Source organism: Arvicanthis niloticus, chromosome 1 (assembly GCF_011762505.2).
Source record: "Arvicanthis niloticus isolate mArvNil1 chromosome 1, mArvNil1.pat.X, whole genome shotgun sequence".
In the NCBI taxonomy this organism is placed as follows: domain Eukaryota; kingdom Metazoa; phylum Chordata; class Mammalia; order Rodentia; family Muridae; genus Arvicanthis; species Arvicanthis niloticus.
This window is the reverse complement of record NC_047658.1, coordinates 151436070-151463635: the sequence shown is the minus strand read 5'-3', so window position 1 is coordinate 151463635 and position 27566 is coordinate 151436070. Positions and strand designations below refer to the sequence as shown.

The following is a 27566-nucleotide window of genomic DNA, read 5'->3' as shown; positions in this document are numbered from 1 at the left end:
TGTGTGTGGGGGGGGGGGGGAATAAAGAGTCCTGGGTGATTGGAAGGGATCTGGCCAGGCCAGTTTCCATAGTGACCTGGTAAAGACAGAGGAGGTGTGGGTTTCCTTTCCCCTACCAGCTTCTCTCTGGTGGAGCAGCCACTTGCTGGCCTCCTCTCCCCTCTCTAACGGTTTTCTAGAGACTGAAGTCACCACCCTATGCTAGATTCTTCAAAGAAACCAAAAGGCAAGAGCCTCCATCAATATATATGTGAGCAGTCCTCTCTTAGTGAAGAAAGAAATGAAGCCAAGGCTCCAGCTTCCAAGGGAATAGGTGCTAGGCAGAGGACCCATTTTGTAAGCTCAGAGAGCCCTCTGCTGGGAGATGAGACTCCCTACAGACACAGTACAAAGGGTTTGGGGAGAAGCTGAAAGGCAGAAAAATCTCCTGGACACTTAGACAAGTGGAACATGGAATAACCCAAGATCAAGAACTAGACAGGATTGCAGTTTATTGACACTATGACATGACAGCTGTTGTCACTGGAGGAGGGGGTTAGTGAAAGTGGTCTCCATGGATGACACTGGGGATGGGACCCCAATCACCTTTTAGCTGGAGGTCATGGATTTAGAGTGGAGATATAATTCTACGCCCTGGAGTCACCACTATTCACGCCATTCCTAAGCCCATCTTCCATTTGGTCCAGCTATTAACGCCTGGATCCCTCTTCTTTTTGAAATTAAGGGCAGAGGGAGCACAGGGCCATGTCTTAAGAAAGAGAAGGGCTGCTGGCAATGATGGCACATGCCTTTAATCCTAGCACTCACTGGAGGAGGCAGTCAGATCTCTGAGTTCCAGGACAGTCAGGGCCACACAGAGAAACCATATTTGAAAAACAAAAAAAAGAAAGAGAGATGGAAAGAAAGGGAGGGAGGGAGGGAGGGAGGGAGGAAGGAAGGAAGAGGGGGGAGGGCAGGCACTGGGGATGTAGCTCAGTGGTAGAGCACTTGCCTAGCATATATGAAGCTCTGGGTTCTCCTGGAGATGCAGTAAATGGAAAGGAAGGAACTGAGGTGGGGGTGTGTCTAAGAAGAGTCAATGAAACACAAAATTACCTGTCTTGATATTGTACACCTGAGCCCTGTGTTTAAGCACCATTCCCACTCCGGTCCCCCTATAAGTGGGTACGGGGTGGTGGCAGCTCCTGAAGGGAATGCTTGCTCTTCCTGTGTGGCTTTCTGACTGGGGAGGGAACTGAAAGTGTGGGGTTTCTGTCTGAGTCATCAGAACAGACCAAGAATGTCCAAGACTGTCTCTAAAGGCACCCACATTGCAGCGTGGAGAGCAGTGCAGGCTGCTGACATCCCCATGTTCCATGAGAAGAGAAGAGTGGAGCCATTCTAGGGTGTGGGGGCCAGCAAGCATGAGCCCCCTGCCTCCCTGATCCCGCACTGCTTCCTCTGCCAGCCCAGGTCTTGAACCAGCTTTTAGAGCTGATGGGTTAAGCTGTATGGCCTGCTGATGTCCTTCAGTTGGTGTTCTGGGATCCTGGGGCTGATTTTGGGTGCAGAACGCTAAGATGTTGTCAGAAATGACTTGGCCAGAGGAACAATTTAGGGAAGAAAGTGTTACCTATCATCGGGCTTACCGTGAGGTGGGCAGGAGACTGAGGAGAGAAGACAGGTATCAGGACATCCTAGAACAGCATTTCTGATCTTAGCTTCCAGGACCAAATTTATAAACACTTATGTGTACTGCATGTGTAGCTGCACACACACAAACGCAGGAGGGATGGGTTTTGTGACTTGCTCTTTGAAACCAGAGAGGTGAGAAGAGGCTTATAGGGGTGCCTCCCCCAGGCTAAGTTTGCTGGTCTCAGTGGCTGCTCCCTACATCAAGCCCCTTGCCCAGTACCCGGAAGAATATCAGGTGGTAGCGTTACAAGGTAGCACCAGAGAAGCAGCCTAAGGAGGTAAGGACAGGGACAGAGGCCGACTCCTCTCAGAGCCCCTTGTTGTAGTAAACCACATCGATGCTGGGGTTTTGTGCTTGGATCTGAGCTCTCAGCTCCGGCTCCAGCCTGTTCACTTGTATGGAGCTGCAATAGAACAAAGAGCACACGATAGATGGATATGCTCCGGGCTCAGCGTCTCAGACCCAGGATCTGGCTTCCCTTCGCTCCCAGGTGAAGAATCCTCCCTGCTTTCAGAAGGGCTGGCTCACTGTCATTCCCCCAGCTCCCAGATGCTCTTAGCAGGCCTCCCTAGAACAACACACTAAGGGCCTGAGATGGGGAGTCCCATGCTGAGACTCTGGTCAGGTCCACCTGCGGCCGTCACTTACCTTCTCTGAGGGAACAGAGCGCAGCACAGGGGTGTGGCAAATACCAAGCTGGAGAAGCAAAGCACAGGAAATGTCTGTGATGCTGGCTTGAGTGTACCCTCCTTGTACCCCACCTCACAGAAATAGCCCCAGGAGCGAAGGCCTTTTTTTGAGCTCTATTCCAGCCATAAAGGTTGGAAAATGGAGTCGAAGGACATTCGGGGATGTTAAACTCAGTCCTGATGTTAGATTCTGCCTGAGCTTCCCACGAAGCCATCCAAAGCCCCATGGTCAGAGAGCAACAGGACCAGAGACAAAATGGGATGCAACTCCTGGATCATACCAAAGAGTTTATTCGTATGGTTTCCTCTGGTGAGTGAAGACTGAACCCCTCAACTTTCAAAGGCAAGAACCCCTAGAGCCCCTAGAGCCCCCCAACACACATGCACACATGTCTGCGCCTGCATAGTGCCATTTGGCACTATGGGTATCCGTTGGAATTGGATGTATGATTAACCAATGTATGTAAGCATCTCAAAGATAGTGTGTGCCCACCCACACCCAAAATGATAAAGGCTCCCCCATGTACCCCCATTGACCCCTTTGCACACTTACCAGAAGCCTACCAGTCCCACCTGCAGGGGCGCCCCCAGCCAGGGGCGGCGCTGTGGGGAAACAGAGACAACAGAATGGCTTAAGTCCTGTTAAACCATTAACTCCACCTACCGTTCTGCACCAAGGTCTGCAGCCCTTGTTTCTTCCCAGTCAATGAGGGGCTGGGACCGGCACAGGGCAACCTCCCACCCCAACCAGACCTGCTGCCTAGCCCGCTGTACATTTCTTGCCTCTTAGAATCGGTCCCCATTGTACTCTGACCATCTTTCTCTTACTCAACTTTCTCCAGCAGCTACTTTCTTCATGGAGCCTCCCTTGGGCCTCCACTTACTTCCTGTCATCCCAGGGCATAAAAATGTCCCTCTCCACACCCTCCTACATCCTCTTCAGCCATTGTTCTGTCCTTCAAATGTATCAGGCTATCCTGCCTCTGGGCCTTTGCACTAGCTGTTCTCTCTATCCGAAACACTCTTCGCCTCACTCCTTGGATCTCCCGAGGCCTGTGCTTGCCTAAAATGTTCCCCAGATAGTCTCAATTACACCGCCCCACTGGATTCCTACAAAGGACATTTCATAACTTACAATGATATGTTTGGGTTTTGTTTGTTTTGTTTTTTGTTTGTTTTGTTTTGAGAGGGTATTGTTGATTTTGTTTTGTTTTGGGTGGGTTTTTTTGTTTGTTTTTTTGTTTGTTTGTTTTGAGAAAAGGTCTCATTGTGTAGCTCTGGCTGACCTGGAATTTGCTATGTAGACCAGGGTGGCCTCAAATTCACAGAGATCCACTTGCTTCTGCTTCCAGAGATTGATAATTCAGTCAGCAAGTCTGGGAAGAATGGGAGGAGCTGGGAGGGAAGCCTTCCCTCAGGCTCCTGGAGCTTGCTCCATGATCTCTCCCACTGCCCTGTTCTCCCCTCAGCCGGGATTGAAGATGTGAGCCACCACATCCAGCCCTATTGTTTGTTCCTTTATTGGCTTCTGTACTTGACTGTAAGCCTCATGAGGACAGGGTCCACAGCCATGTTCGTTCTGTTTAGCATGTGTGGTGCACAGTCGGCGCTTAATACTGACTGGTGAATAAATGATTTGATGAATGAGCTGGAGACTGTATTCCTGAGCTTCCCTATCTTGTTTGTGCATTCATGAGTATTATGTGTGCCTGTTAGTGGGGACACAGTGCGTGACATCACGAGTATGGCATCAAGCCTGTGGGTGAGAGTCATCTTGTGTATGTCAGAGACCTCTGGAGTTAATGTAGTTTCTTCAGGATGGACTCCATTTCCTTCCTTCTGTCTCCCCTTCCTGTTCCTTCCCTTCAGCCCAGTCTTTCTTCATAAATGAATGAAGGTACAGAGGCAGGGAAGGACCACAAGTCTTAGACTTAGGCCAGGCTGGATAGAGGACTGGGGACAGGTCATTTCTCTTTGACACCAACCCTTCTGGGACAGAATAGGTAAAATGTGAGTTATTTACCTTCAGAAAATCTTTCTTCTCCAGAGTGTTCATGATCACCGGGGGAATGGCTGAGGGGAGAACAGGGCAGTGGGAGAGATCATGGAGCAAGCTCCAGGAGCCTGAGGGAAGGCTTCCCTCCCAGCTCCTCCCATTCTTCCCAGACTTGCTGACTGAATTATCAGAAAACCCTGAGACCCCCCCCCCAAGCCCTCTTTTCTCCTCCTGAGCTCCACCCAGCCATCCCAGCCTCACCCATGGCAGGAATCGCCATGCCGATTCTCGATATCACCACCTGGAAGATTCCCTGTTTGGCAGCAGTCACCGAGTGGCCAAGCCTCTGACCAGCCTCATCAGTCACTGGAATGCCCACCTGCAGCTCCCTAAGGAGAGAAAGAGGCTGGGTCAGATTATAGGCAGCTGATCAATAGGGACCCTTTACCTTCCCCACTCAAAGGCTGGTTCTGAACGGCTCCCAGGGTGTATGATAGATCCCAGAGAGAGTAGATAGATAGATGCCTGGCCAACCAGGGAATGTGGGTAAGTTTTGGGTCATTCAGTTGGTTGAAGAAGATGGGTTTGGAGAGGAGCCAGGGTGTAGGATAATTCCCAAGGTACTGGGATCAAGCATGACAGGAACAAGTATCTTGAGTTCTAACTACCAAGAATGCCCCTGAGTAGCTCAGGTGGGGCCTCTCCACAAGGCATCCCAGATAAACAAACAAAACTGGGACTGGAGAGATGGCTCAGTGGTTAAGAGCACTGACTGCTCTTCCAGAGGTCCTGAGTTCAATTCCCAGCAACCACATGGTGGCTCACAACCATCTGTAATGGGATCCGATGCCCTCTTCTGGTGTGTCTCAAGACAGCAACAGTGTGCTCACATAAAATAACAAACAAACAAAGCTATTAATAATGCTGTGTGAGCCAAATATTTAATACCAGCACACAGAAGGCAAAGGCAGGCATGAGCTCTGAATTCAAGGCCAGCCTGATCTACATAGTGAGTTCCAAGCCTACACAGAGAAACCCTGTCTCAAAACAAACCAAACCAAAAAAAAAAAAAAAAAAAAAAAAAAAAAAAAAAACCAAAAGGCACATAGAGTTTTATAACCAACACACTGATGTCACTACTGCCAGAAATGTGATTTCCTTGATAGTGGCATGAGATACTTCAGGGTACATTTTTGATTATTGAAAGTCACCTTCAACCTGACTATCAAATACAGTGTTCCTTCTCATTCAAGTCATGGGGAGCTGGTTTTGCTGCTGCCACCCAACACCTCGGCCCTATCAGCAAGTTCCCAGTGAAGTGCCCTTTCTAAAACCCTGCACCCTACCATCTCACCTCACCTCAGGGCAAGTTCTCACAGAGTGGGAACTGCTTGTTCTCAAACACGGGGTCAGTCTAAGCCAGGGCCCAGCTGCTCACATCCAGTGATGGAGAAGACTGACCCTGGTCTGTCTGGTCTGCAGGAGTGGAGGGTCTATCATGTATGCCCTGGACATGCCTGTGCCAGGAGCCAGGACCACTCACCTCTGCCTCATCAGGGGGATGTTGATGCAGTTGGCAGCGGCCACAGCTGCAAAGGGCACGAATCGACCGACTAGTGGGGGTAGGTGCTGGGGGAGGAAAGGGGGTGTTCAGTGGCTCTGGAGGATCATGGGTAGGGAGGAATTCAGGATAGATATGGGAAGCCTTTTGAGAGGGTATCAGGGAAGAGAAAAATAGGTAAAGGATTCGTGAGAAGCCAGTAGTGGTAGGGAAACTTTACCTTGGTGAGAGACTTGAGTCCCAAAGCAGTAGCCACAGCCCCAGTGGTGGCACTCACATAGGCTGTTCCCAACTGCCTGTGGGGGAGAAGGCTAGGTAACAGGGAGAGATGGAGAGTCCAGCCTGCGTTTCCTTTAGGGACATTTGTGTTTCTGGTGCAAGAGGTGTCAGAGGGCAAAAGCCCTCCCCTACTCCAGGAAACTTCTATGAAAGTCTTCCTTCTTCTTTAAAAGGGGAGTGGATCCCCAAAACAGCTACAAAAGGACTGAGTGCCCTTAAGTGGAGGTGAACAGAACACACTGAAAGGAGAGCCGAGCTGCTAGCACAGGGGCCCACAAGGACTAGGAGTGGCTGGGGATGTGGGGCACTCACCGCACAGTGATGGCAGCGTCCCCACTGCGATTAGAGTAATTCACAATAGCATTGAAGGACTGATTCACCCACTGCCAGAACACCACAGTTGGAGTCTTCCTGAGGGGACAAAGACAGACTACTTATATCTGTCCCTCCACAATAGCCCCCCAATATTAAAACCCTTAAGGTCCCTTAACTCTGCAAGTGGGACTTAGCTGATGGTCCCCAAGCTTGCCCTCATCCACCTTGCAGGCTCACCTACACAAATGGAGGCTGGGTTCTGAGAACTGGAAAGGATCCTAACGTATTCTCCCACCCACTGTCCTTTACTGAAAAGGGTGCAGAAAGGAGACTTCTAGTCACCCAGCCATGCTCTGGTACACAACATGCAGGAAGGGGACATGGGATAAGATTTACCTGTAGAAGGTAAGCATGCAGCCAGTAATGGTCATGTTCATGGGCACCTGGGCTGACATGCGGCCAATCAAGACCACCTTCTCCCCCGTGTCCGGATGGAATGCTGAGTCATACACGTATTTGGCTCTCCATAGCTGGTCCTCAGTGAGCCCTGGGGTTACCACACCAGCCCTGTAGAAATTGGCAAGAAACCAGCAGGCTATTGCAGGGGTCAGACCTGCCTTTCTTGTCTTTGCTGCTCGCCTCAGGGAACTCTGGGCAAAGGATCAGGAAGTTTGGCACCCAACCTCAGAGTAAAGAACCTCCCTGTCCCTTGGAGGAGGTCAAAGCTTCTCCTAAATGTGCTTTCCTATTTCTACATCCTTGGTGGTCCCACATTTTCTCCAGGGGCACAGTGATGGTGGTTTTGAGTGGGTTTGGGATGGCTGGGGGACATTCCAAGAGTTAAACCTCCGGAAAAGGATTGCTTTTCTGTCTGCACGGGACTCTCTTTGTCCTAGCAAAGTGGACAGCACTGAGGAATGTCATTTCTGAGGATCTGTGAACTGCAGAGCTGCCGCCTACCCACAACACTGGTGCTGTCTCCTCAGCCCAAATGTCCTCAAATCCGCTGAGCAAAAATGCTGTGTCACAGTGGCAGGATTTGAGGCAGGTTCACCTGTAATTCTGAACGATGTTCCGGGAAGCTTCCAGCTGATCCCGGGACAGCAGCAGATTTCGGGGATCGGTGACTGTGAAGAAGTGCCGGGCTCTGCCTAGGAATGTGCTCTGGTCCCATCGAGGTTCCTGGATGTTGATATCTAAGGGCAAATCACCCATCTTCTGCAAGGCAGCAAGAATAAGCATCAGGTCCAAGGACTTCACTCACTTGACAGAAACTTTGGTGGCTCTGCCTTGGTCCCAGAAACTGACCAGGGCTTGCAGATGCTCAAGGTGACTCCAGTTCCATAAACAAGGGTGGGGGAGGGTGTTCCCTAGGTAGTGTTTTAGCCAGGGACTTACAGCCACTGAAGAGTAGAAGACCAGAACCAAGAATATAGCTTTCCTCACACTGTGGCCTGATGCAGGAGTTACATGTGTGTGGTTGAGTCACCAGCCCTCATCGGGGCAGCTATCTTGGGTTCCCACTGGAGGAGCATAGAACATGGATAACTTATACACACCAAAGCTCATTTAAGCTTCAGGCCCCAGTTGCTCTAAGATTTAGATAAAAACCTCCAAGGCTGTTTGGAAAAATGACAAAAGTCATCCCACACTCAAGCAAGCCCCTGATTGGAGGAGAACAAGGGTCATAAGGCACCTGCGGGCTGACCGGCACCAGATTTCAAACAGCACTGGAGTGGCAGCCATTTGTGAGCATGAGAGCATGCACATACCCCCTTCAAACCCATTTGCTTCGACTCCTGCACAACAACCCGGGGCTCTCCCTGGTCCTGGGTTGAATAGAGTGACGCAGACACCTACCCAACTCTCTCTGGGCCTTAGAAAAACCTCAGGAAAGGGCAAGATTCAATGGACGTCCCTCCACCCAGCACAAAAAGGAATGTCAAGAACAGCCATCTGGCTGTGTTAGGCAGAAATCCTGCAGAATGACTAATCCCTTCCAACCCCACATCCTCCTTCACAGTAGACACTGTCCCCACCCGACTCTCACATACTTATACACAAAGACAGGCACGCCCTCCCCGCCACACAAACAGGTTAGACCCACACTGTATACACTAGCCAACCAGCCAGAATACCGTTACACACACGCACAGGCTCAGCCATATCTATCAGTTGCAGACATTTGAAAGCATGCCTAGCACACAGCCTCACCCAACCAACCCCTCCTTGTGCCCTACAGATCCTAACAGACCACGCAATATGGAATTCCCACAAGAGAGAGAGCGCCTTTCAAAGCAAGCCTCCTCTTCTGACCCCAATCCCTCACCCCTACACTTTGCTGATTCCCAAGGCAGCCCGCACTCACGCTTTCCGGGGTTTTCAGCTTTTAGCAGCTCTCAGACCCGCCCTCCTTCACCGCTCTGCGCTTTCCTCCCAGCCATCACCGAGACGTCACGCGTGACGCTGAGCAGCAGAGAAGGGCGGGGGCTCCCTAAGCTCGTTCGCCTGACCCACCCCCCTCTTGGCAGAGTTCTGAGGCAGTGGATGTCATATGGAGTGACTCCCCCAGACCAGGCTGCTGAGACCAGACCCTACCCAGTCGTGGGAAGCAATTTTGGCCGCCTTCCCAACCAGGGAGAAAAGGGGAGGAGCCGCCCCACTTGCCTCCTTCGCTTGCAGTCCCTTAGCTCGCCTCTGGAGGCACCCAACCCGGCAGCACCCAGTCTAGGTGCACTGGGTGCGGGTGAGCGGCGGGGAGGGCGGGCCTCTGGTGGTGCGCCGCCCGGAGGGATTCGGATTACTGCTTGTTTACTTGATGGCTGCCTTGGCAATGGGCTCTCCTTGCTTGCACCCTGGTCTGCTACTCCAGGTCCTAGAGGCTCCTCTTGCAGACACCCATCATTCGCATCCCTTCCCAGCCACATTGTGGTGGTGTCTGGGCCCCTTTTGTGTTCCCAGTCCCCTTTGCCACCTAATCCCCAGCTCCACTGTGCCAGCAGTTTCTTTGTACCCCCAACACTTATCCGTACACAGACTGACGCCTCAGTCCCTGGAATGTGCACGGCCAGAGTTTCCTGGGATCTCTGCCTGCATCCAAGCAGGCGCATCAGAAAGATTCTTCTCCTCGTGTTCTGGGATCAGCGGCTCTGTCATGCGGCCTTTCCAGAACAGGGTGTTCAGAGAAACATTTTTTTTCGACTCAGAAGGTGAAGAAGGGGTTACACACACACTCCTTATCCATTAGCACCTAGAGCACGGCCGCGACACGCGACATAGCCAGGTTCCAGCTTTCGTTCCTGCTCATCTCAGGCTCACGTTCAGCTCTTTCGTTTGTGACATTCTCCCACAGAGACCTCAGGAGTGACTACGGAAGGGATGGCAATTTTAGGAGCCCGGGAAGCTAGCGTGACCCGGAGAAGACGTGATTCTAGTAGCCAGTGCGGGGCTCCAGAGCCAACTCCTAGGTTCCAACGACCAGTGGGGGCGGTCAGAGCCCAGAGATATCAGGCAGGTGAGGAGCTACAATCCGGACAGGCTACCAAAGGTGTCAGAAGAGAATGACTGGCGGTCTTAGCAGCCAATGGGATCCCAGGACCGCGCAGGGCAGCCCTGTTCCAGCAGCCTCACCGAGCGTGGGCGGGGTCCTTAGTTCACTGTCTCGAGCCCGCCGGCGGGCGACAAGGGCAGCGGCACACGCAACCAGGTGAGGGGGCCAAGTCCTAGAAGTAGCGGGGCAGGAGGTCCTACATGGGGGAGTCTGCTTTTTGGTTCACAGAAATGCTCTGGGGGGCATGACCCCTGGTTTTGCACTAGCGATTTATGGGGCTCTCTCTAGAAGATCACCCAGTCCTGGGATAGGGGCTTGCAGCGACTTTAGATTCACAGCTGCAGCTTGGAGCCTGACAATCACCTGGGGGTGGCGATGGGGGGCAAGCTCAACTGCAGCTGTCCCAGGTCCTGAAGTCCAGCTCGGGAGGCTAGCCCCTAACCATATACATACACACAGGAAAGATGCTGCAATATACTGCCGTGACACCCATTTTTCTCTGTGTGTCTAAAATTTAAGAGCCTGCTGTAACCCCATCTCTACTCTCTGAGCGTCAGATGAGGACTGGAAACTGGGGAGATGACTCAGTTGAGAGCAGCAATGGAGGGATGTAGGAATGAAGGGAAGCTCCCCAGTAGCCTTGTAGAAACAGCTCCCTAAATCCAAGACGGTGCAGAACAGGACGGATCTCCTTGGCCTCAGGGTAGGAGAGGCGAGGGGCCCAAAATATAAGAGGACAGGATGGCTCAAGGCAGGGGGAAGTGTGGAAGCTGGGTCAATGGGTCACTCATCCCTCTCCCCCAAACCCTGTTCTTCCTACACAGATGTGGAACCCATATTCCAAAGAAGCATTCAGACTGAGATTATATCAGAGAGATCCCTTTTCTCCAAGTGTCCTGGGATCAGCTGCTCTGTCTTGCAGACTTTCTAGGACAGGGTGGCCAGAGAAAGTTTTTATGACTCAGTGAGATCTGCCTTATCAAGACTCCAACCCTACAGAGAAAGCTCATGGAGTCTGGAACACCAAGAGCCAGCCTTTGGAGGACAGGCAGACTCCGTCTGGATCTGGATCTGTAGGCCACTGCCTAGCCTCAGTATGGCACGTGGTTTCACAGTAGGCTTTGACCCGCTGGGTCTAGGAGAGCTCAGCTCTGGCTCCCTAAGCTCCCTCTCCTCCCGAGGCCACCTGGGCAGCGACTCAGGCGCCACCGCAACACGATACCTGCTGAATGGGCCCTCCCGAGGAATTCGAGCCTCCTCACCCATGGGCCGTGTCATCCTCATCAACTCCCCCATCGAAGGTGGGTGTGGGGCCCAGGAGCCGCCTGGATGGGAGTATTGAGGACAACAGGAACCAACTGGGGTGTGAAGCAGAGCCAGTAGGCTCAAGGGAGTTCAAGAGCCGAGAGTCTCAGGGAACAGGATCATCTTTCATCTACCCTTGCATATCCTGCAGCCACTATTTTAGGGCGTCAGGGCTGTAGAAGGATCAGAGGTGGGAGAGGGAACCACAGTCTGAGGAAAAGGCATACGTGAGCCCCTGCTGAATCTGCCCCTCCATCCCTTAAACTCTTTCTCCCAACTCATTTGTATGTATCTTAGGGAGTGGAGCAGGATGAAGGAGATCTTCCACCAGACAATCAGCTGTGTGACCAGTACTGTGGGGAACTGTAGAGAGTCAGTGCCCAGGCTTCAGAGTGTGGGGCATGGGCCAAAACACAGCAGCAAATGTCCATGAAAAGGCAGGGTGGGGGTGGGGTGGGGATAGGAGGAATGAGAGGCAGGGGCAGGGAGTGAGAGCCCCAGAGCTGGGACCTTAGGAGAGAATGACTGTATGGTTACCTGGTACTATATCATGGCAACCAAATCTGTATCTACCCTGGTTAGGTCTTGCAAGGGACCTGGAGAGATGAAGCCCAGTTTTCCCCTTATAGGAATATGAAGCATAGTCAAACTTCAAAAAACTAAAACAGCTGGTAGGGGGGTTGCAGCTACCGCCCCACAAAAGTCAGAAGTGAACAGTGGGAAGAACAATGAGGCAGCTTAGATTATGGTGACAGACGTGAGATGACAAAGAGCCTGTGAGCAAGGCAGAGCCTTGAATGCCAGGAGGGGAGTGAGGCCCTGTGGGACTGACTGGCTCTCTGTGGATAGAACCTGATCAATATCTCCAACCCCTCTCCTCTTTCTGAGCCAGCACGGTTCTCCTGGCTGGATCTCAGACTGGACTTTTCAGGTCTGGTGTTTCTTCCAATGCAACTGCAAGTCTCTGTTCTCATTCAAAGGAAGCTGCCCAGGATATGGTTGGCATGCTCATTTCCATCACTGTCAGTGACCACTATTGGCCCCGCACGGTTGAGGTCACCAATGCCATTCTGACCAAGAAGCAGAAACCCCCAGAGGAGCTAGAAAGCAGGAAAGATGACCTTTTCTTCCTTCCTTCCTTCCTTCTTTCCTTCCTTTCTTCTTTTTTTGTTTGGTTTTGGTTTTTTTCAAGACAGGGTTTGTCTGTGTAGGCTGTCCTGGAACTTGATCTGTAGACCAGGCTGGCTTTGAGCTCAGAGGTTCTCCTGCCTCTGCTTTGAGTGCTGGGATTAAGGGCGTGTGCCACCACCACCCCGGCTGGCATGACCCTTTCTCCTCTCCTAGTTTGTTCATTAATGTTTTTTCATTCATTCACTCCTCTGTTCATTTATCCAAAACTACCTGTCAGATACTATGCACTGTGCAAGAACTAGGGATGTATAGGTGGGAAAGAACTGCAAAGTCCCGGGATGAAGCCTGCAGACTTCCGGAACAACAGTAAACAATGCACAGATAAACAATAAGACACAAGATAGAACAATTCTGAAGGAAAAGTCATGTGACTAGTAGACTGGAGAGTGTTCCTAAGCCTTTCAAGCCAGACTCAGGCCAAAGTTGCCCTAGAAGGCAACTAACAGGCAGACTGGGGGGCTTACGAGACAGGTCAGTGTGGAATGGCATCTGCTGCCAAACCTGATGACCTGAGACCCCAAAAAGGAAAGAACTGACTCTTGAAAGTTGTCCTCTGACCCCCATACATGTCCCTGACATACACACGCTAAATAGATAAGTAAACACATGTAATTTTTTAGAAGACTGATCAGGAGGGAGCTGGAGAGTTGGCTCAGCAGTTAAAAAGTACTGACTGCTCTTGCAGAGGTCCTGAGTTCAATTCCCAGCATCCACATGGTGGCTTCTAAACATCCACAGAGAATCAGCTATCAGCTCCCCTCTCGGTATACATGCAGACAGACAGAGCATTCGTATACATGAAAGACGTACTTTTTTTTTTTTTTTTTTGAGACAACATTTCTCTGTTCCTGGGTGTCCTGGAACTCACAGTATAGACCAGGCTGACGCTGAGCTCAGAGCTAGCCACCTGCCTCTGCCTCCAGAGTGTTGGGGTTAAAGATGTTTGCCATCATGTCTGGATTTTCTTACTTTTTATTTTATCGGCATCCAGGATTTAAGCCGTGTTCTGAGTTGCTTGCCTATCTTAGCTTGCTTTTTTTTTTTTTTTAAACTTCTATTGGTTTTGTTATTGTTTCTTTTTTTTGTTTTTGTTTTGTTTTGTTTTTTGAGACAGGGTTTCTCTGTATAGCCCTGGCTGTCCTGGAACTCACTCTGTAGACCAGGCTGGCCTCCCAAGTGCTGGGATTGTTGTTGTTTCTTTTAAAGATAAACTCTCAATATAGAGAGAGTATTGGCTGGTCTAGAACTTGCTATGTAGGCCAAGCCAGCCTCAAGCCTGTGGCAACCCTGCCTCAGCTCCAGGGTGTTGAGATTACTAGCTCAGGCACTGCACCTGACTTGTTTGCTTTGAAACAAAGTTTCACTACAGCTGACCTTGAATTCTCCACCCACAGGCTTCAGGCATCTAGGTGATAAGATTTTATGTCTGGGCTACTGTACCCTAGCTCTTAACATTTAAAACACAAACCAAAAACAATCAAACATTATAGCCAGACAACTCCCAGTCCTAGCACTTGCAAAGGTCTCTTCAAGGTCAACGTGGCCTGCACAATAAAACTCATAATAATAACTCTGCTCAATACAGCAGAGTGCTCGCCTAACACACAAGGCCCCAGGTTCCTCACCCTCAGGATTCCCATTTTAACAAGATTTCCAGTTGTGTTTACTATTGGTACCATGCCCTGGGCCAAGCTTCTCTGAGAAAGTGATGTCTAAGATGAGAGGGGATGAGCAAAGGAGCCAGCCCTCCCCACTCCCCAAAACTAAAGCCAAAGTGAGAATATTACAGGAGGGGACAATTTCTAGCTCATGTGAGCCACCAAAATAAAAAAGTGAGGATGTCTGAAGGTGACTGACAGAGAAAGCCTCCAGAGGTGGCAGAGGATGTGTTGCAGAGAGGGCCAGTGGCCTACTCAGGTCAGATGAGGGAGAGAAGAATCTACATCCCTGGTCTCAAAGCTCAGATGTGGCAGGGCATGGTAGCCCACACCTTTAGTCCCAGCGCCTGGAAGACAGACTCAGTTTGAGGCCAGCCTGCTCTACATATTGAGTTCTGGGACAGCCAGAGATACATACTGAGATGTTCTCTCTCTCTCTCTCTCTCTCTCTCTCTCTCTCTCTCTCACACACACACACACACACCTAAAACAAACAAAAGCTCAGATGTGACATCCCAACAGCCCAGAGCATACGTCCCCAAGGAGGAACTGAGAAGGAAGTGGGCTGAGGGCAGAAAGCTAAAGGTTTTTTAGCTAAGACGTGATGGGATCTGAGAACTGTGTGGTGACAACTGGTTAGGAAGCCCCAGGGTCCCTGTCTCTGTCCTGTACCACCCCTGTCCAGGCTGTCCTTGGGGATTTCAGCCCCATCTGTCCTGGCCACACATTGTAACCCGATAGACTAAATTGAAGTGTGTGTGTGTGTGTGTGTGTGTGTGTGTGTTTTCTCCCTTTCAAAACCTCTGGAGTAAACCTTGTTTAAAATAAATTTCCCCCTCTTATGTGGGGCCAGCTTGCCCTGGCATCTCCCCTGTGCTAGTTTGGTTCTGCCCTTAAGTCACACACTGGGCATCTAATGCAGGCCTCATTCTGTTGCAAGCAGAGAGCCCAGACTCCTCACAACTGAGTCCTGAACCTTCCTTTTCGCCATCTGTCACTCAGAAGGGCAGATTTTCAGAGATTGCACATAAGAATTCAGAAAACATCAGATACACACACAGTAGGGGAGGAAGGGAGGGAAAGGTAGGGAGAGAGAGAACTGGCCATTCTCAGCTGTTCCCATGCTGTCCGCCTGTGGTTTCAGATTTACCCAGAGGGAACTTGTATACCATCTCCACTGAGAGCCCTGAGTATCATCTGGGCTGCTCTGCACAGAAACCTAGCCTTTTCAGACACCAAGCTGGGGACCCCAGATGCTTAGTGGCCAAAACTAACATGGAGTTCATTCCTGTGTGGTTATCCTCACAGCCAACAGTGATGAAAGTGACATCATCCACGCAGTTCGTGTGGAGAAGAGCCCCTCAGGAAGGCTGGGTTTCAGCGTGAGAGGTGGCTCTGAGCATGGCTTGGGCATCTTCGTCAGCAAGGTGGAGGAAGGGAGTAGCGCAGGTGAGCAGGGACCCCCTTAAGGTGAGCGTGGCTTGGGATGTGCCTCCCTCTTTAGTGAGGAGCAGAAGCTAGGTGTCCAAGGATAGGAATCAGCTCAGCTCAGGAGGGCGGGGACTGATGGGAGCTAGATCCCACTCTTGCTGAGTGGATTCGGGGACAGAGCCTAGTGCAACGACATGTGGATCCCACTTTGAGGATTCGCCCTTCCCTGCTCCTGCGCAGAGCGGGCTGGCCTGTGTGTGGGAGACAAGATCACGGAGGTGAACGGGCTGAGTCTAGAGAGCACCACAATGGGTAGCGCTGTGCGGCTGCTGACCAGTAGCAGCTGCCTTCACATGATGGTGCGGCGCATGGGCCGTGTGCCCGGCATCAAGTTCTCCAAGGAGAAGACCACGTGGTGAGTAGACCTGGCCTTACCCAGACTCCCTGCTCAGTGACTTCCCTGCCCATGCCCAATGTCTTCCTGTTGCACTGCTTTCTGAGTACTGAGCCACCTACCCCTCTGGGCACCTATCCTCCCACGGTGCTTTGTAAAGAGCAGAACTGAGGATCTGGGACGCAGGCACAGAGATCGGAGTAGAGTTGGTGCTTATCGTCATCCAGGGAAGCCTTGGGTTTCATCCACAGCATCTAAAACAAAACAGAAAAGGAACCTGGTCCCCAGCATGCTGCGGCTGCTTAGTAGAAACAGATGATGGGGTGGTTCGGATCCTTTCATACGTTTGATGGAACCTACATTCCGCTGATCCTGCGCCAAGAGAAGGCTCCTCCCCCATCCCCACCCCCTCACAAAGGAACCTTCCTTTCCCCAATTAGCTGCCAGGGTTTTTAGACTGGGTGTTCCTGGAGGAGCTGGGATCAGGGTGTCTTGTGCTGTGGCAGGGTGGATGTAGTGAACCGGCGGCTGGTGGTGGAGAAGTGCGGTTCAACGCCGTCGGACAGCAGCTCCGAAGACGGTGTGCGCCGCATTGTCCATCTCTATACAACCTCCGATGACTTCTGCCTAGGCTTCAACATCCGGGGGGGCAAGGAGTTTGGCCTGGGCATCTATGTGTCCAAGTGAGTGCTGGGGTAAAAGGGAAAACCTAGGCCGGGGGCAGGGCTGAGAGTGGAGTCCGGGCATGGGTCAACACATGAGGTTTGGCCAACTAATGTTGACGTGAGGGCCCCTTCAGGACAGGGCCTGGGCAGAGGGTGTTGTCAACAGAAGAGGGCCAAGAAACGCAGGTGGGCACTGCCAAAGGCAAGGGAAGGGGTCTGGATGACGGGGAGGGAGGCACGTCGGGGTCTTATCAACCAACACCCATCTTTTCCCAGAGTGGACCATGGGGGGCTGGCTGAAGAGAATGGCATCAAAGTGGGGGACCAAGTCCTGGCGGCCAACGGTGTCAGGTTTGATGACATCAGCCACAGCCAGGCCGTGGAGGTGCTGAAGGGCCAAACACACATCATGTTGACCATCAAGGTGCGCCAGACTACATGGCAGCAGGGAGAGGCCTGACTAGGGGAGGAACTTCTCAGAACACCAAGTTCTTAATTAGGCTCCTTGTTCTGCCACTGCCACCAATCCCACGGCCACCTGAAGAGACAGCAGGAACCCTTTTCCTGCCCATTTGGCAAAAGAGGGACCTGAGGCTCAAAGAGGCCCCAGTCAGTGGCTCAGCTGGTCAGCAGCCTGGCCTGGCTCTGGTCTGGCTTCCCTTATTTCTAGCTTAGTCACTCTTCTTCAGCATGGGGGAAGGCCTCAAGGACTACTGTACAGGGGTGGGAGCTACAGTGGGTAAGACCTGGGTTGTGGGGATCTCTGGGGCACAGGCCAAAAGAGACTGGGCTACAGCTGAGGTTGGGTTGCCTGGGGAATGGTTGGTTTCATTATTCAGGTGGCATGGCAGTCATGTCTACTTTAAGGATCAGGTCTTTGTGTGCAGAGAAGTGACTCTCTCTTAGGGTCTACCAGGCTCCCTCTCTGGCTCCCTCTCTGGCTTGTCACCCAGCTTCATTCAGCACTTCAGTGGCCCCTCCCTACTTCACTTGAGCCTCCATTTTGCCATCTCTCTCACATCCGTCATCCCTTTTCTAATTGTCTTTTTTGTTTTTGTTTTTGTTTTTTGTTTTTTTGTTTTGTTCTGTTTTTTTTGAGACAGGGTTTCTCTGTTTAGTCCTGGCTGTCCTGGAACTCACTCTGTAGACCAGGCTGGCCTCGAACTCAGAAATCTGCCTGCCTCTGCCTCCCAAGTGCTGGGATTAAAGGCGTGCGCCACCACCGCCCAGCACCTAATTGTCTTGAACATTCTCAACTCCAGCTCTGCCCCAATTCATTTGTTAACTCTGTCCTCTGTCAAGTGTGTGTGTGTGTGTGTGTGTGTGTGTGTGTGTGTGTGTGCACATGTGCGCACGCGCATGCATGTGTTATTCTTGTTTTTATAGATTTTCCCTGTGTAGTTCAGGCTAGGTTTTCCTATGTAGCCATGGCTGGCCTCAAACACTAGATCCTCCTGCCTCAAGTACCAAACACTAGAATTCTAGGCACGAGCTACCCTGCCTGGCTCAACAGTGTCTTTGAGGCCAGGTGCTGGGATACACCAAGATTAGGACAAACCAACCAGGCCTCTCAGCTCCTGCGAGGACAGCAATCATCAGATTTTGATAAATGCTACCATGAAATTGGCATGTGAGGGGGAACTGAGGCAGGGCCTTGTAAGCAAGACAAGAGGACAGTGACAGTCAAAGACGGACCAAGCTAGCCATGTGACAAGCTTTAGAGCAAAGGCCTAAACTACAAAGGAAATTAGCATGTTTAGGAAGTAAGCCTGCTGGACCCAGTGGAGAGAAATGGAGTTGCAAACTATTCCTGTCCCCTGCCCCACCCCACCCCACCCCACCCCACCCTACTCCTCACCTGCTCCTCCCATGCCCACCATGTCTTCTTCAGGAGACCGGTCGATACCCTGCCTACAAAGAGATGGTTTCTGAGTACTGCTGGCTGGATAGATGTGAGTCTGGAGAGATGGAAGCAAAGAGCTAAGGCCCATGGGTGGGACTGGGCTCTCGGGCAGGGCGGGGGAGTATCAGGATGCCCTCAGAACCTTCTCACAGTCAGAGATGCTTATAACCTCCCCTGAGGATTTCCAGATTCAATGTCAGGGTCTTGTGGGCCTCAAGCCCCAGTGGGTGAGGAGAGAAGTGACTTCCCAAGGCCTCCCTGAGGGAGGTGGCAAGCCCGCAGCTGGCAGCTCTGATCTCTGGTTCCTTCCTCTACCCCGAAGCCCAAGGGTAGTCTGTGAGCATGGCAGGGCCCCAAGGGAAGGAAGCAGACCCATGAGCTACCCTGCCTCCTCTCCCTTGCAGTGAGCAATGGGGTACTGCAGCAGCTGTCACCAGCCTCTGAGAGCAGCTCCAGCGTCTCCTCCTATGCCTCCAGCGCCCCCTGCAGCTCGGGTTCACTACCCTCTGACCGCATGGATGTCTGCCTGGGGCCAGAGGAGCCCACTGGCCATGGCTCAGGCTGGGGGCGGGCAGACACAGCCATGCAGACTGAGCCTGATATGGGCAGCCGTGTGGAAACTTGGTGCAGCGTAAGGCCAACTGTCATCCTCAGGGACACAGCCATCCGCTCTGATGGTCCATCTTCTACCCGACACCTTGATTCTGCACTTTCAGAGTCCCCCAAGACAGCTCTGCTTCTGGCCCTCAGCCGACCCAGGCCTCCCATCACAAGATCCCAGAGCCACCTGACACTGTGGGGTATGTTGGGGGGAGGGGTGCCACTTTTTCCACAGGTTCTAGTCCAAACAAACCTGTCTCACACTCCAAAGAGCAATCCCAAATCTGCTTTTGTCCCAGGGTCTAGGCCAGGTCCCAGGTCCAGTCCCAGAACATCCCTGGAGCCTGTTCTAGGCTTCACTTCACTAAACAGGCCTGGACTCCAAACCCACCTCAGTCCCAGGACCCAAACTGAAGCATGGGCCCCAAATCAGCCGTAACTCCAATTTCTCCAGCTTGGGATGCCCAGGCCTGTATAGTTACAGATATACTCAAGACTCCCAACATCCCTGGAGGTGTGTGGTAGGGAGAGGTGAAAGGCATGAAGAAGACCCCACCCCGCCTGCTCCCACTCTGGAATAGCCGAAGATCCCTCCTGCCCCCCTTCCTTCTCTCTGCCCTTTCCTATGCCCCGCCCCCTCTTCTGCCCACCCTCCAGCCCTCCCGGGGGCTCCCTCATATCTACAGAGGAGAAGAAACAGAGGAAGAAGGAGAAGTCAGGATCCTCTGGGGAGAAGGGGGCCTTGCAGCGCTCCAAGACTCTGATGAACCTCTTCTTCAAGGGAGGGCGGCAGGGGCGGCCAGCAGGGGACGGGCATAAAGAGGCCTGGACACTGGACAGCAGAAGCCCCACCAAAGTCCGCCCTCGCCTGGACCTGGAGAAAGGTAGGTGCTGGGATCCATCTGGTAGTTCCAGGTTGAAATCCCACCCTGCCCTTCCCCCAAAGGAGTAAAAGGCACTTTGTTAGGTATATGGAGACCAAGTGAAATGGGAGTGTTAAGTCACACTTTGTCTAACTCCTAGATGGTGCTCTGAAAATGGGGTGGCCGCAGTCACACTGTCATCTTACGTCTCAGAAAGGCAAAGTGACAGGCTCAAGGCATGGCAAGAAATGATTGAGATCAGCTTGGAGTTATGTGCTCTTGGCAGTGGTGGCAGTGATGGCAGTGGTGGCAGTGATGGCAGTGGTGGCAGTGATGGCAGTGATGGCAGTGGTGGCAGTGGTGGCAGTGATGGCAGTGGTGGCAGTGATGGCAGTGGTGGCAGTGGAAGGTGCCTTTGGTAGGGACCCTGGTTTCACGTCCTCCATCCAGAGCTCCACAGGCCCCATGGAGACATGTGTGCACACATGCACACGCACACACACCACATATATACACACTCACACTCTCACATACACACACTTATACACATGCCACACACACCACACAAACACCCCCCCACACCACACATACATCATACACTGCACACCACACACACACCACACATATATCACATACCACACATACATCACACACTGCACACCACACACACACCACACATATATCACACACCACACATACATCACACACTGCACACCACACATATATCACACACCACACATATCGCATACTGCATACCACACACACACCACACATATATCACACACCACACATACATCACACACTGCACACCACATACACACACCACACACACACACTATGGTAATTGAATCTGAGGACCTCAAGCATACTAGAAAAGCCCTCTAACACTGGATTCTAGACCCAGCCCCAGGTATAAGTTTCCTAAGGATCTTCACAGGAAGCCTGTCAACCCTGTTGCGGCTTAGAGACCAGAGCCAACATGGACGCATAGGACAGAAACTCAAGTCCAGCTAGCTTTAAAGTGTGTCTCTAGGCACAACTGACTTTAGCCTGTCTGAAGGCAGGAACACCAGTGGGCATATCTCCTCAAGCCTGTGCCTTTGCCTTAGAAGGCTTTGCCAACTTGGAGATGAGATGACCACTATCCCTTAGCAGAGAGGTTTTGTTGTTGTTTGGGGCTTTTTGTTTGTTTTATTTCGTTTTTGTTTTTGAGACATTTTGTTTGAGGCTGGCCTCAAACTCTCAGATGTGTCTCTGACTGTCTCCCGAGTACTGGGATTAAAGGCACAGGCTACCGCACCCAGCCTAAAGGAATATTTTTCAACAGTTCCAGCTGAAGGGGTCATTCGGGACCCTCTTGGGTTTATCTATCCTGCTGAGCAAACCACTGTGACATAAGAGAAAGGCAAGGCAGGAGCCGGACGTGATAGACAGGTGATTTCGGAGCTCACCCTGGGCCATGAGCCCAGTTGGAACACATGAGCTAAGAATGGAGGTGGTCACCCAGGATTCAAGCAGGGTGCTGCTTCCGAAAGTGGGAGCGAGCGAACATTGGGTAGGTGGAAGCAAGCGAAGGATGAGAGACCCGAGGTTGCTCCACCTTAGAACTGAGTGTCTGGAGGCCTTGGGGGACAGGCTAGTGGGAGAGACGGTTCTCCAGTCAGGGGTACCCCTTTCCTTAGCTGCTTTCTCATTTCTCAGTTCTCAGGATGCTGGTTTCTCATGGTTCCCAGCCTACTTCTCTGGCCAGTCCCTTCTCCTTCCAAGGCTCCTCTTTCCTTCTCTGTTTCTTGAAGGTAGGTACTGCTAAGCTGTCCTCGGGGGTTCTTCATCTCATTCGTTTCCAAATAAACTCCACAACCACTCACACTGCCTCCTCTTCCACATCCTCTGCTGACTTCCCCGTTGCCTGTGAGGGCAGTCCCTAGCTGAGTATGACCAGGCCTTTGAGTCCTGCTGAACTGAACCTATTTCTTCTTTACAGCAGGGAGTGTGGGACCTGTACAAAAGTTTGTCACCTGGAGATTAAGACGAGGTAAATCCAGGATCCCAAGGGCCCCATGGTAAAGCAGCAGATCACAGCCTGTGACCAGCTTAGCGACTTTGAACAAAACTCACTTAGAGCTGAGCCTGAGGAATCAGCCAGAACTTGCCTAACTTACTAGAAAGTATAAGGAGGACAGAGAATGAGGCTTGTGTTAGGATCTCCAAAGGGTTTGGGGGGTGACGGAGCTTGTCTGTACTCCAATGGGGGGGGGGATTACTATGAGAGTGAGGGAGGCTGGAGTTGACTCTCCCTTGATGGCAGTTTGTTAGGGAAGACCGTGTTTGGGAACAGGGGCCCAGCAGGATTTTACCCAGCATGTTCAGTCTCTGGCTGGCTTCTTTGGAGCCTCACCCCCCCCCCCCCAAGAGAAACTCTACCTTGCTCTCCTAGTTCTTGTCACCTTTATCACATCCTCTCACCCCTGCTCTACAGACCGGGAGAGGGGCCGGGCTCTGCTCTCCACCGGGTCTGGAAGCCCCTCTGGCCAGGCGCCCAATGGGGATGAGCAGGTGCAGGCCTGGGAAAGTCGACGACCCCTCATTCAGGACCTGGCCCGGAGGCTGCTGACAGACGATGAGGTACTAGCAGTCACTCGCCACTGCTCCCGGGTAAGTCTCCGCCTAAGGTCCCTCATTTTAGGCTACTGTTCATTGACCAGTACCTGGGCTTGTTGGGGGGGAGGGCGGGGACAATGGTCAGTAAACTCCCAGGCAGGAAGAAGAGGAAGACAACACCTAGAATCTAAGTCCCTCTTAGTGACCAGTTATACAGAGCTGGGTGAAAGATAGAGGTGGGTAACCCAGGAAATCTGGGAAGGCATCTCAGAGGAGGTGACACTTAAGTTGAGGAAAAGAGGGAAACAGATGATAAACGGGAAGCGAAGTCCTTGCAGGCATTTGACGGTGCTCTCTCCGGCCCCCAGTCTTGTCTCCCATCTCCCCTCTGTGCCTGGAACAGCCAGCAGGCGTGGCTTCATGCCAAGGGCGTGTTCCTGTTTCCCAAGTTGGTTAGCCTTTGCTCTCATCTCAACTGTCCCCAATACCCACGCTATTCTCTTTGACCAGTACCAGAGGGAGTCAGTTTTGGAGGACTTCCTGGAGCCTAAGTGTTGGGGAGGCTGCGGGGCACTGCTCACCCCTCCAGAAGAACTGTAAAGTTCTTTACTATGATTTTGTCTCTGGGACCCCAAGGATCCTGTGGTTGGTTCCCTGGAGGGAACATGAACACTGTGGGCAAGCTGGGCAGTTTCAGAAAGCCACTTCTTCCTAATTATACCTGGTTATACCTGGTGATGGGGCTGTGTGTGTATTGTCGTGATGTGTACACTGTCATGTCTGTGAGGTGTTGTGTTGACACGTCCACATGGGTTTATCCGTGCCTAGCACGCACATATGCGCCCATATACGATGTAGTATCACTCAAAGGCTAAGATGAGGTCATTCACACATTCTTTTTTCCAAGGTCTGGTTTACAACAGAAATGTAGATGGAGGGTCCTGCCAAGGGCTCTGGGTTAAATTCTGTCATTCTCCGTTCTGAACTTTAAGCAGTCCAGCTCTGGTGAGACTGCAACTCCAGGATATGGCCACTAGGAGGGGCTCTTCACCTGTATCTTTGACCAGCCCCTTTCTCACACCCCTCCTTTCCCCAGCCTTCTTCAAAAACAGGACTTAATTTCACCGTGGTTCTATTTACCCTGTAGGTTGAACCTACTGTCCACAATCAACCCAGTGCCCCACCCCACACCCTCTGAAACAGAGCCCGGGCCTGAGAGAGAGGCCAAGTTCCCTAGTCATTATGATGCCCTGTTCTCTCCTCTCTCCCATGAGCCACCCCTCCACATCCCTCAGGCCAGGAATTTAAATACCTCTCATACTGATTTGCACTTCCCTTATGAGGCAGAACAGAGTACAAGTTGCTTTCTCCCACCTTCTAAGCCGTCCCTGGTGTGACACCCCAATCTGCCATCCCCAGGTTTTCTGGGATCTTCCAGGACTACCACATAGCTGATGTAAATTATGAGTCACCTATCTTTTGGGGTGCTAGTCACGTGTTCTCAACCTGTGCAGTCCTACTGGAGGGTCTACATGGGCCCTTTGTTTACTCACTATCCTGCCTACCCTCAGAACGCTTTCCTCCCCAGCTCCTGGGCTGGTCCTTGGATCCACTCCAGAAGAGTTGATGGAGTGGTCTCTGCTCCCGAGGCACCCATTATGATCCTTTGCCCTTCTTAGAAACTCGCAATGTCGCTTACGGTTGATTGCGGCATGAGGCTCATCTGTCCTTGTTCCCACCAGAGTCTCTGAGGCTCTGGGAGAGGGTCTTATTGTGCCTCTTTTGTCACCCAGGGTCCAACAGTAGATGCTGAATTTGTGTTTGTGGACTTGAGGGACATTCACATGTATGGCAGCATATTGTTGATGTGAGTCCCTGAAATCATACTTGTAGGTTAGGGACACACACACACTTTTTCATTCATTCCTAAATATTTATTGATGATTCATTCTGATGACCAGAGTGCTGGCTGTTTCTGTGTCTATATGTCCATACGTGGTAACTATCCGAGGAGCGCTCTAAAGTTGTCTTCCTTCCTTTCACCACTAGGGGGCGGTGTGCTGCTTGAGTAACTTGGCTCTCAGTGTTCAGTTTTCTAGAATCCATGGGGTGTGGCATCCAGGCCGTACCAGGCAGAAGGGTATTGACTAGAGAGGCTGTAGAGCCATCCGTTTGCCAAGGTCATCATTCTAGCCCTGAACAAAGGGTGGGGACAGCCAGGCCCACAGCCTAGTGTTGGGCTCACATTTCTTCCTTCTGCCTGGGCAAAGGCGTGGGGGTGGGGTGTGGGGGATTGTGGGGTGGGGTGGGGAAGTCCAGCTCCTGAACATTTTTTTTCCTGAACCAGAGCAAGGAAGAAGTAGACGTCTTGGGTCCTTGCTTTTCCTCATATTTCCTTATCTGTGTGGCTTTGAGCAATTTCTCCTGAGAATTCCTCGTCTGTAAAGCAGGAATCATCTCAGAGTGGTTGCTAAGTGAGAGACTGCATGTAAAAGGCTTAGAGTTGCCTGTCCAGATGCCATTATTGATGTTGGTACTTGTTGCAGATCTGCTGATCATTCCAGGCATCCACAAGGTCATTGATACACCAACTTGTGGACCTTGGATAGGGCGACCCTATCTTAGAGTGAAGACGGCCGCATGGGCCCCAGGGTCCCTGTGTGCCCTGATGTTTCCCCACACCCAGCTCTAGAGTTGCTGCTGCTGGCTGACCTGTGATGTCTCTAAATGCAGTACGTCCATGAGGGTGGTGTGGAGGACCTGGTGCGCCCCCTGCTGGCCATCCTGGACAGGCCGGCGAAGCTGCTGCTGCTGAGAGACATCAGGTTGGGAGAGGCTAGGGAGGGGGAGGGGCAAGAAGCTCCAGTGACCCTAAGGGCTGAAGCTTCTCCATGACTGCACCCTAGATCCAAGTCCTGCTTACCCCACATCCCTGTCTTCCCCCCAGGAGCGTGGTGGCTCCCACAGACCTTGGCCGTTTCGATAGCATGGTAATGCCTGTGGAGCTGGAGGCTTTTGAGGCGCTTAAGAGCAGGGCAGGTCAGCAGTGTATGTGGGGTTGGGGGACTTCCAGCTCCTGAGCTCCAGTCAGGGATGGGGTGGGAGTGAAGGGTGTTGAGCTCACTGGCAGAGCCATCTGGGAGCCTGGCAGGGGTGTCTGACCTCTGACCTGCTCTCTTCTCCAACCAGTGGGGCCTTCTGCTTTGAGACCTACCAGGCAAGACACGCCACCCAAGCGTCATCTCATCACCCCTGTGCCTGGTCAGTCAGAGTCCTATAACCTGGGGAAAGGGGACAACCCTGGGGACATTGGAACAGGAAGAACAGGCCTCCCATCCTTGCCTCCAAGCAGGGTCACTGTAGTCAGGAAGGAAAGCACTGTCCTCCAGGCCATTGTTATTCACACATACCTGTACAGGACAGTTTAAAACTACATGTTTTAAAATCTGGTCTCTTGGCTCTGTCAAAGTAGAACTGTATTATACTATAAAATATTATTAATAGCAGGTCATGCTTGTCCAACTGGCCCAGTGCCCCTTTACCATGGGATACTTTAAAATGGACCTGAGCAAATCTAGGCCTTGTTTGCACATACTCGGGCATCCTACAGGCAAGAGTAAGAAGCAGGGTCTGGAAAGGTGTCCTGGAATCGATGGCCAAGAGGAGCCAGTTAGCCTTGACCATGTTTCCCAGATAGCCGTGGAGGCTTTTACTTGCTGCCAGTGAACAGCTGCTCAGAGGATGAAGATGGAGAGATAAGGGAGAGGCTTGAGGGCCTTAAGGTCTCCCTCGGTGCCTCTGCTTCTCACCACCACAAGGGAATTCCCCCTCTACAAGACGTGCCAGTTGATGCCTTTTCTCCTCGCCGAAGCGCATGCGCACCTCCTCCCCAGCCACCTCCAGTGGCTCCCAGGCCTCCCAGGCCTAACTGGTTACTGACAGAACCCCCAAGCAAAGAGGACACTCAGCAGAACCAGAGCCAGACCCCAACCCAAAGCTGCAACCGCAGCCGCAGTCGCAGCCGCAGTCGCAGCCGAGGTCGAGGCAAGTCTCCCGGGCGCAGGCGCTCCCCTTCCCCGGCACCCATCACCAATGCCACCACAGCCAACGGGCGTTACCATAGGCCTCGGAAGGCAAGGCCCCTGCTTCCACGACCTCTGGATGGGCAGGTGGCCAAGGTGGGAGCCAGGCAAGGGCCCTTGGAGAATGGGATTGGTCGGAAAGCTTTGGAAGCAGCCGGGAATGTCTCCACTGGAGAGCTGAGGACCGTCACGCTATCCAAGATGAAGCAGTCTTTGGGTGAGTCCTGGGAATACTGGTTAAGCAGGGTGGACTCCTGGGCTTGAGGGAGGTTGGTGGGCCAGGAAAGGAATCTGAGTATATAGTTGGAGAATCTGTTTGGAGGTTGAGACTTGAGACAAATGTCAGAGGTGGGAAGAAGGAAGGGCTGGATTTGGGGTGGGGAGTTTAGGCTCCTCCCGGGAGCTCAAGGTTTGGGGTAAGGCTGTCATTCTGCTTCGGATCTTTCCCAGGCATCAGCATCTCAGGGGGTATTGAGTCCAAGGTGCAGCCCATGGTGAAGATAGAGAAGATTTTTCCCGGAGGTGCTGCTTTCCTCTGCGGGGCTCTGCAGGTAGGTGAAGGGCTAAGCCTCTCTAGGCCCAGGGCGCAAGTATAGCAGGGTCCAAGACTGTTCCACACTTCTGGCTGGGCATGTTCAGAACAGGTCATAGGAGGTGGCTTGGGGATATGGGGGTCAGGCCCATAAGATGGGCAGTCCTAGAGAAGAATGTGTCCCCTCATGCTAGTCTTGGCCTGATAATGGCCCATCCTGTTCCACCTCAAGTCCCAAGGGACAAAGGGCTATTGTCTATGCCCCACCCTGCCCCC

At 52.1% G+C, this 27566-nt stretch overlaps 2 protein-coding genes across 9 annotated transcripts in view; one reads left to right on the top strand and one right to left on the bottom strand.

Moving 5' to 3' along the window:
• Pdzd7 (PDZ domain containing 7) overlaps positions 1-27566 on the top strand; it is a 58472-nt gene that overhangs the window by 29841 nt on the left and 1065 nt on the right. Inside the window, exons 3-18 of one of the 4 annotated variants that reach the window (XM_034498238.3) lie at positions 9868-10221; positions 10890-11366; positions 15528-15668; positions 15891-16065; positions 16551-16727; positions 16986-17133; positions 18601-18661; positions 19017-19412; positions 19899-20096; positions 22060-22110; positions 22555-22730; positions 25410-25501; positions 25624-25715; positions 25866-25937; positions 26370-26975; positions 27209-27309. In XM_034498238.3, coding sequence (XP_034354129.1) covers positions 11162-11366; positions 15528-15668; positions 15891-16065; positions 16551-16727; positions 16986-17133; positions 18601-18661; positions 19017-19412; positions 19899-20096; positions 22060-22110; positions 22555-22730; positions 25410-25501; positions 25624-25715; positions 25866-25937; positions 26370-26975; positions 27209-27309 — 2691 coding nt within the window. In that variant the 5' untranslated portion in view covers positions 9868-10221; positions 10890-11161. Of the gene's footprint in view, positions 1-9867; positions 10222-10889; positions 11367-15527; positions 15669-15890; positions 16066-16550; positions 16728-16985; positions 17134-18600; positions 18662-19016; positions 19413-19898; positions 20097-21776; positions 21872-22059; positions 22111-22554; positions 22731-25362; positions 25530-25623; positions 25716-25865; positions 25938-26286; positions 26976-27208; positions 27310-27566 lie in introns of those variants that run through there. The other 3 variants (XM_076922353.1, XM_076922364.1, XM_076922372.1) reach the window with 3 other exon arrangements.
• Positions 475-9322, bottom strand: Sfxn3 (sideroflexin 3). 5 transcript variants are annotated; one of them, XM_076922459.1, is made up of 11 exons: positions 9183-9322; positions 7570-7733; positions 6912-7082; positions 6513-6611; positions 6142-6217; positions 5904-5989; positions 4622-4749; positions 4388-4437; positions 2918-2967; positions 2324-2371; positions 475-2078 (listed from the first exon to the last, which is right to left on the bottom strand). In XM_076922459.1, the coding sequence occupies exons 2-11, from the start codon at positions 7728-7730 to the stop codon at positions 1982-1984; spliced, it is 966 nt and encodes a 321-aa protein (XP_076778574.1). In that variant the 5' UTR covers positions 7731-7733; positions 9183-9322; the 3' UTR covers positions 475-1981. The 5 variants fall into 5 exon arrangements, with proteins under 5 accessions (XP_076778574.1, XP_034379466.1, XP_034379475.1 ...); XM_034523575.2 differs by having other exon boundaries at positions 8884-9196; XM_034523584.2 differs by lacking the exon at positions 9183-9322 and adding an exon at positions 8884-9145 and having other exon boundaries at positions 7570-7730.

What these genes read in the sequence shown, in the direction of transcription:
- Sfxn3 (XM_076922459.1), bottom strand. Translation starts at nt 7,730, where the DNA reads ATGGGTGATTTGCCCTTAGATATCAACATCCAGGAACCTCGATGGGAC. An exon ending in AACATCGTTCAGAATTACAG is followed by an intron (nt 7,083 to 7,569) that starts GTGAACCTGCCT and finishes CAATTTCTACAG; the next exon opens with GGCTGGTGTGGTAACCCCAG. An exon ending in TGCATGCTTACCTTCTACAG is followed by an intron (nt 6,612 to 6,911) that starts GTAAATCTTATC and finishes TTGTCCCCTCAG; the next exon opens with GAAGACTCCAACTGTGGTGT.